We start from the raw sequence: 7,402 nt of genomic DNA, 5'->3' as shown, positions 1-7,402 counted from the left end.
TGGATGTAGACATCATGCCAAGACTATCCTCAGTTACGAGGGGTTTCGGTCTCCTATGAGCAAAACAAATCATACGTAAATGAAAATGAGAGTTGTTATTTCCTCCTTGTTGCACCAGACACGGCATGAAAAAAACTTCCTTCACTTTGAATTTATAAGTAGTGTAAAAATAAGATTCCTTCTCAGAAAATTGTGATTTCGGTAAATATATTGTATATTGTATATTGTTCGTATAGAGAAAATTCCAGTACTAGCCGTGTTGAAGGCATGGTTTTCTTAGTGCCTTGACAGGTCAAGCTGAGTTGTTCATGGGACGCAAGATGAACATTGTGTCGTTGTCATACTACCCATACATCAAGTACAAAGTGGTCTACGAAGGTTCCAGCAGCAAGCTTCAGTTCGAGGACTCTCTTAACACCCGCATGCTCACTGCACTTGCTCCTAAACTGAACTTCACGTGAGTATGTTCAGTTTGAAAACGAGTCTGTGGGGTTAACTCTAGGTGAGTAATTGCAGAGGTGACAGTGTTTTAAGTATTTTAGGTAAGACAGTGATGTGTGAAATATTCCTAATAAGTTTGATTACATATACAATGAAAAACGATGAGGGTCCCTGAATAAGCAATCCATCGGTATGAATTCAGTAAGGTTGGATTCTGTAAGGGACCGACGTTTAGGACTACATTGGTAGGGTAATGCATAGAAAAGAAACGAATGAAAATGGATGTCCTTTCATGAATTCTCCGATGGAATGCGATTTACGAATAAGTGTATGTGTGTGTGCGTGTGTGTGTTTAAGGTACATAATGCGAGAACCCACGGACAAGTTATGGGGAGCGGCGGCGGGCGGCGGCAACTGGACAGGCGTGGTAGGCACTCTGCAGCACGAATTGGCAGACCTTTCCATGGACCTGACACTGACGCCAGGCAGAGCAGAGGTGGTGGAGTTCTCAAGGGCTTACATTGACGAGTCCCTCGTGATTCTGTCGTCCAAGCCAAAGCCTTTGCCTGAGTACCTGTCGGTGGTCAGACCCCTTGAAGGTGAGAACTTTGATTAGATGTGTGTGTGTGTGTGTGTGTGTGTGTGTGTGTGTGTGTGTGTGTGTGTGTGTGCGCTACCAGGCTGTTGATAAGATGCTAGCCGGAACCAAAGATGACTAATGCGTATTAGAAGAAAGCAAAGCTGTATATTCTATTATTCCTTGATCACAGCATAGGCTGGGACACAGTGTCCTGTGACAAGTTGGTTCAAGTGTTGCGGGGTGACTGTCTATCTATACAGGCCAGGCTGCACCAGGAACAGCCTATGTTCTGCTCCGCTACCGTCACGGCTACGGCCATAGTGGGTGTGCCTACGGGGTCCGTCCACCTGCGATGAGGATGTTGAAAGGAAGGGTCGGTGCTGAGGAGTTTTTAGGTGATTTACATGCACTGTTACTCATGGATGGTGTGGCAGTCCTGGCCACGTCCATTGTGATGTATCTGGTGATGCGTGGGAAGATAGAGGGCACCGCGGCGCTCACAACACGCTCCGCAATACTATCCTGTGGTAGTAAATGCGGTGATGCAACAATCTCTACTGTACCAAGAGGCAACGAGGCAAACTCAGCGGCAGTAACACAGTCACACGGGAGGATCGGTACTATTACTATCATTACTACTATTACTACTACTACCACTTCTACTACTATCACTACCACCACTACTACCACTACTACTACTAATACTACTACTTGTAATACTACTACTACCACTGGCAGGCGAGGTGTGGGGCGCCATCGTGGTGTGCGTGATGGTGTGGGGCACAGTGCTGTGGGTGATGGAGAGACTGTCGCACTGGATAAGTGGACGCCGCTACCTCAGCTTCACGTCCTCCATCTTCTACGGATGGGGGCTGCTGCTGGAGGACCACCCCTTCGAGCCGCCTCCCAGCCCGCCTAGCCAGGTGGGTGGAGGCCTGTCCTCTCTTTTCCTCTCTATCTCTGTTCTTCCCAGTCTCTCGATCCAAAGTGGTGATGTTTTATTATTTTTTTTCCAGCAATTTGGGTAGTTATGCGGAAGATATTTTTTCTTATTTCTTTTATTCTTTCTGATTTCTCGATTTAAGTAAGTAGTTCAAATTTTCTTTTATTTTATTTTCAAGTGATATGGTAGGGAACATTATTTTTTTTCCTTTTCTGGCTTTATTTTCATTCTTTTTTTTTTTGTATTGTTTTTTCTAACCAGCATTTTCGATCTACATAGGGAGTGTATATTAATCAAGTTTTCCAACTCTTTGTTAACAAGCATGGTGGGAAGTTTCTTTTTCGTTTTTATTTTTCTTTATTTTAATCTTCCTTTTCTTCACATTCTATCCAAGCAAACAGTGGGAACATACTATTCCTCTTATTTCAAGAAATATGGAGGAACGCACATGTTTTTCCTTCTTTCTTTCTTTCTTTCTTCCTTTCCAGAGAGAGAGAGAGAGAGAGAGAGAGAGAGAGAGAGAGAGAGAGAGCGCACTTGTGTATTTCAGATGCTTGTTGGATGGTGGCTTCTCGTGTACCTCATCTTATCGACAGCCTACAGAAGCTCGCTCATATCTCACTTGGTGGTGGAGAGCAAGTCCTCGGTCGTTAACAGCATGGAGGAGCTGGCGGAGCGGGGCATGACACAGGGTTGGGTATGGGGCGTGCCAGGAGCTCCAATGACAGGTGCCTTCAGACCGTTCTTTGCCTCGAGTCCCAATCCGGCAGTACTTAAAGTCTACGAGCTCATCAAGGTGTGGGGTTAAGTAGTTGGTTGTCAAATTCTACTCTTTTCAATACAAGCTTTTCAGTGACTGTGTTATGTGAGAGCAGTTGCGAAAATACTATGGTGTGTGTGTGTGTGTGTGTGTGTGTGTGTGTGTGTGTGTGTGTGTGTGTGTGTTGTTCAAAAATGCTTAATCTGTTTCTTCTAGATCGTAGAGAAAGAAGAAGGAATGAAGAGAGTTATGGACGGTGACTTCGCCTACATCGACAACTATTACTTCATCAGAACACTGGTGTCCACGTACTACACGGACAGGACAGGCTACACCCCCGTCCACATCAGCACCACCCGCTACCCGCTGTACGGCGGCAACGCGTGGGCATTCCGGTATCTGGTTGCAGTGGTTCTATCAAATTCTTTGCTTCTTTGCCTGTTCAGATCGAATGTTTTTTCTTCTCATCGTCTCATCTTATTCATGTCATGAAATGTGACGATTCTTGCCTTGTTGGAAGTCAGCCGCCTCGACCATGCACCATTTGCCATGCTGTATTAACTCCCAGTAATTTCTTCCCATCACATCCTTCTTTGGCATTGTCTTCATTTATTTTTCTTTCATTATTCCCAATTAAGGATTTATTTAATGTTTTGTACCATTTGTTTTCAGTTTGAATGCAATACATTGATAAGGTGGTGAGCGTGGGATCGGGCAGACGTCCACGCGTAGGTTCGAATCCCACCACGTACAGCCTTAAAACACTTTGCCATTTATCGAGTGGTTTAAAGTTACCTACATATCACCATGATACCCAAGTTCTAGGTGGTTACACTCAAGATGAGCTTGGGCGGTGATATGGGCCCTAATATGGGTACCACTATAAATAAAATTGGCTGCGCCACTAATGGGCGGAAGCTGAACAGCGCTTCCCATACACTCTTCAAGTGTGCCTACAGGCGCTATAGGACTTACCGTAAAAAAAAAAAAATAAATAAATACATGCATGGCTTCCTCTCCCCACACCACACCAGCAAGGGGGCGCCTTTCCGAGCACGCATCAACGAGGGCATCCAGCGGTTCATAGACGCGGGGCTGGTGGCGCTGTGGATGGACGAGGTCATCGTTACACAAGTGAGGAAGGAGCGGCAGGCTTTGCAGGAGCGAGGCGAAGGGACGCAGCTTGCTCTCGTCAAGGTGGTTGCATCTCTTGTTTGGGAATCCAACTGGAACCCACTTTAGTCCAATACATACATTTGCAGTAAATACATTACTGATTTTTTTTTTTTTTTACCAGTGTGCTTTTAATATCCTTTCTATTGCTGTTCGTTTTTTGTATTTATTGTCATTACTGCTTCAGTTTGATAAAAATGTACTTATATTCAAAGAAAGCGCCAGTACTTTTTTCCAGCATTAATATATATATATATATATATATATATATATATATATATATATATATATATATATATATATATATATATATATATATATATATATATATATATATATATATATATATATTATTGTTACTATCATTATCTTTGCCTGTTTCCTTCCCAGGCCAGCGAGGAGCAGGTGGTGCTCGGCTTGAGTCACCTGCAGGGTACATTCTACACTCTCATCCTGGGACACACTTTGGCTTCCCTGTCCTTCTTCTGGGAGATTGTGCTAAGGCGCCGCTCATGACAACACACACTACTGTCCAACGCTCACCACGCCACGCTCACCTCTCAATGGAAAGTGTTTGTCATTAGTTTTGTACATTAATTAAAGAATATTAAGAACCACGGGCGTAATAAACCTATTAAAGTTTATCATTCTCTGTAAAAGAAAACAAATAACATAGTCTATTGAAGCTGCACACACACACACACACACACACACACACACACACACACCTCCCTGCGCCTGCCCGTGGCCGGCCGTACGATAAGTTACTCAGGTGAAGGAGAAAAATAAAACGTGAGGTGATTGCATTGGCTGTCCACAGACCGGCCGTCGCTCTCACCGGCAGTAACAGGTCGATTTTGTCTTCTGAAGCGATACAAGTCGTCACGACTGGTGAGTTTACACAACTTACACAGACTGACTAGTACATTATGTAAGTGAAGTTCCTTTAGTCGAGTGAGTTTTGTTTTAGTTTTGATTCAGATATCTAAGTCAATGATGGAGCTTATAAAACTAATACAAATCAAGATCCTGGCGTTCATAATGATAAAATGTACTAGTACTATTTCAGTTATATTCATAAAAAAAATACCTACAACTGCTCTAGAATTATTTACAACTCATGGAAATTCAATTAATACCGAAAAGGGACAAAAAAGATGTCTTGTTTCATAGATGTTCCCACACCCAAAGTATTGATAACTTATATACTACCTAAAGAGATCAAATTCACAATAACTGTGCCATTTAAAGAGATACACAGTGATTCGAACAGATATGACTATCTTTTGTTTAAACGGACACCAAAACAACAGAACAATATCAAAATGTAAATATAGAAGTGAGATTAACGTGTGTGTGTGTGTGTGTGTGTGCGTAAGTATGGGACGGCATGCTTGCAAGACAGGTCCCGCCGAGCAACACCTGTTCACATGGCTGTGGTTCGGAGGGCTGTCGTTCCGAACCATTGCCAAGCGGACAAGACGCAGTCCGAGCACGGTGCAGAAGTGGGTGAGGCGCCTGCTGTGGAAAAACGTTCACAGAAGCAGATACTACCAGATGGCGGCGGCCGCTGCACCTAAAACCCCATATATGGTCATGGATGATGTATATTTCCAAAACAGCATCCAAGAGTTTTCACATATCAGGCTGAGTGGCGATTGTGTTTGCGGATTAAGCAATATAGGATTTTGCACATGCTATAACAATTTCACTTATTCAAAATCACTGACGCTTTGAATTAACATATCAAATAAATAAGGATTTTATAATACATTGTTTTTCCTTAACCCTTCCAGTAGAATGTGGTATAAAACAACACATTATTGTCATTCCTAGAACATCACTTCTCAGGAATTGAAAACGCCTCTCTGGCATGATTTCAGACAGAAACGGTGAATGCATCACCTGCGAGCCGCCTCTTCATCCTGGACAGCTCGAATATGACCAGTCAAAGCAAGGGTTACGAGATAAGAATTAGGTATGAGAAATATGTTTCCATTACTGATGCAGTGACCTCCCTTAAGTGTTCATTAGAAAGTTGTGCCTCTGACTGGCGAGCAGGTAAGACTTCATGGAGAGCCAAGAGTTATACCTCCTCAGTGTTCCCATAAAGCAGAGATGTAATGGCAAACAAGAGAAGCTCAATAAGAAGAGCAGCTAAAGAAAATAAGCAGATATGTTACAGTTAGGGTAAAGTGAAATGATGAATCAGGAACACGAATATAAGTAAAATCCTGCACTCATCGCAAGGTTCCTGAAGAATTGCAAAGATGAAACACAGTAATACGGATTTTTTATTTATGTAACAGAGAAATTCGGCCAAGGGCAAAAGAAAAAAAAAAAAAATTATATATATGTATATATATATATATATATATATATATATATATATATATATATATATATATATATATATATATATATATATATATATATATATATATATATATATAAGGCACACTGAGGTGCCGGTCCGTAAACAATTTTTATAGTTTGTCGAAAGGTGACTCCGAGGTTGGTATAGGAGTTTTTTTTTTTGTCAATTCCAAATTTTGCATAAAGAATGTATGTAGATAGATGCATGTAGTTTTTGTGGAGGAAGAGAGTTGTCTTTAGAGGCCAGGCAGTGATTGCCCTCTTGTGTTGTGAGACACAAAGGGAAACGTTCAGTCACAGCTGGCATTAATGATAAGTTCACAGCACTCCCTGAACCAGTGCTAGTAGACCTCACTGGGACTAATTATCGTTTCGGCAGGTGTCTACTGCCTCCTCCTCATACTAAGTCCTCTCGTAAATATTTTGCTGCGACTCGTAATTCCGTCACAAGCTCAGTCTAACTACGGATGATTGACGGCCAATATGAGTACCTAGATTCTAATTTAATGCGAGGCACAATAGGTCATATTCTAAAACCATTTGCTCTCTCACCGTTATTACTTTCCAAAGGTTCCAGTTGAAGATACTCGTGCTTTTACGAGTATTTTTATGGTTCTGGTGATAGATTGGCAAGATTTCTATTTATTAATAAGAAAAACTGTTTTGAAAACTCTACTGGTTGTCTCTTTGGCCTTGAAAAATTGTTGTAGCGGGGGGTGGGCAAAAGCGTTTCTGAATATGGGCAAATGTACTGTGGGTTGTAAAAAGAAAACCCCACAGTCTTTTCTCAAACCCTCAAGTAATATGCAGGAACGAGATGTGTTTGGAGTCAGCTATGTGTCATTCAAATTAAAAAATAATGACTGATAAACATGATGCTAACGTTTGTTACGGCCCGCCCGTAATATACTCCACTACCCTCACTTCCTCCGCTTGCTACCTCGTTCGCCACCTCTCCACCTCCCCTTCCACGTCACCGTCTCATGAAGCCCCGCTACTGTCCCGAAGTTGGATTCACGCGGCCCCATTCGACTCAAGCAGAAGTGTTAAGCGAGCTCCCTGATTTCTGGAAGTCAGTCGAGGTCAAGGCCTCAACCAGTGAACACAACGCCTCTTGGATTACCGTGGG

The 7,402-nt window shown here is 42.4% G+C and overlaps 1 protein-coding gene and 1 long non-coding RNA gene across 2 annotated transcripts; both read left to right on the top strand.

Moving 5' to 3' along the window:
- The first annotated feature begins 805 nt into the window (after positions 1-805).
- On the top strand, positions 806-4,493 carry LOC123498455 (glutamate receptor ionotropic, kainate 5-like). The gene is made up of 6 exons (XM_045245559.1): positions 806-1,040; positions 1,760-1,944; positions 2,515-2,760; positions 2,941-3,119; positions 3,759-3,921; positions 4,288-4,493. Exons 1-6 carry the CDS (start codon positions 806-808, stop codon positions 4,411-4,413), a joined length of 1,134 nt encoding a protein of 377 aa, XP_045101494.1. The 3' UTR covers positions 4,414-4,493.
- Positions 4,494-4,714: 221 nt separating this feature from the next.
- On the top strand, positions 4,715-5,668 carry LOC123498735. Its single transcript, XR_006672782.1, has 2 exons — positions 4,715-4,788; positions 5,277-5,668. It is a non-coding gene; the product is annotated as an uncharacterized LOC123498735 (long non-coding RNA).
- Positions 5,669-7,402: the final 1,734 nt, after the last annotated feature.

The sequence above is a fragment of the Portunus trituberculatus genome, chromosome 48 (genome assembly GCF_017591435.1).
Source record: "Portunus trituberculatus isolate SZX2019 chromosome 48, ASM1759143v1, whole genome shotgun sequence".
NCBI classification, from domain to species: domain Eukaryota; kingdom Metazoa; phylum Arthropoda; class Malacostraca; order Decapoda; family Portunidae; genus Portunus; species Portunus trituberculatus.
Note: the sequence above shows the minus strand (reverse complement) of the source record. Positions and strands in the feature narration are given on the sequence as shown.

Excerpts from the sequence above, each read along its gene's own strand:
- LOC123498455 (XM_045245559.1), top strand. The coding sequence starts at position 806 with ATGCGAGAACCCACGGACAAGTTATGGGGAGCGGCGGCGGGCGGCGGC. Across the intron at positions 1,945-2,514 it reads CTCCCAGCCCGCCTAGCCAG|ATGCTTGTTGGATGGTGGCT; the intron begins GTGGGTGGAGGC and ends TGTGTATTTCAG. Across the intron at positions 2,761-2,940 it reads AAGTCTACGAGCTCATCAAG|ATCGTAGAGAAAGAAGAAGG; the intron begins GTGTGGGGTTAA and ends TGTTTCTTCTAG.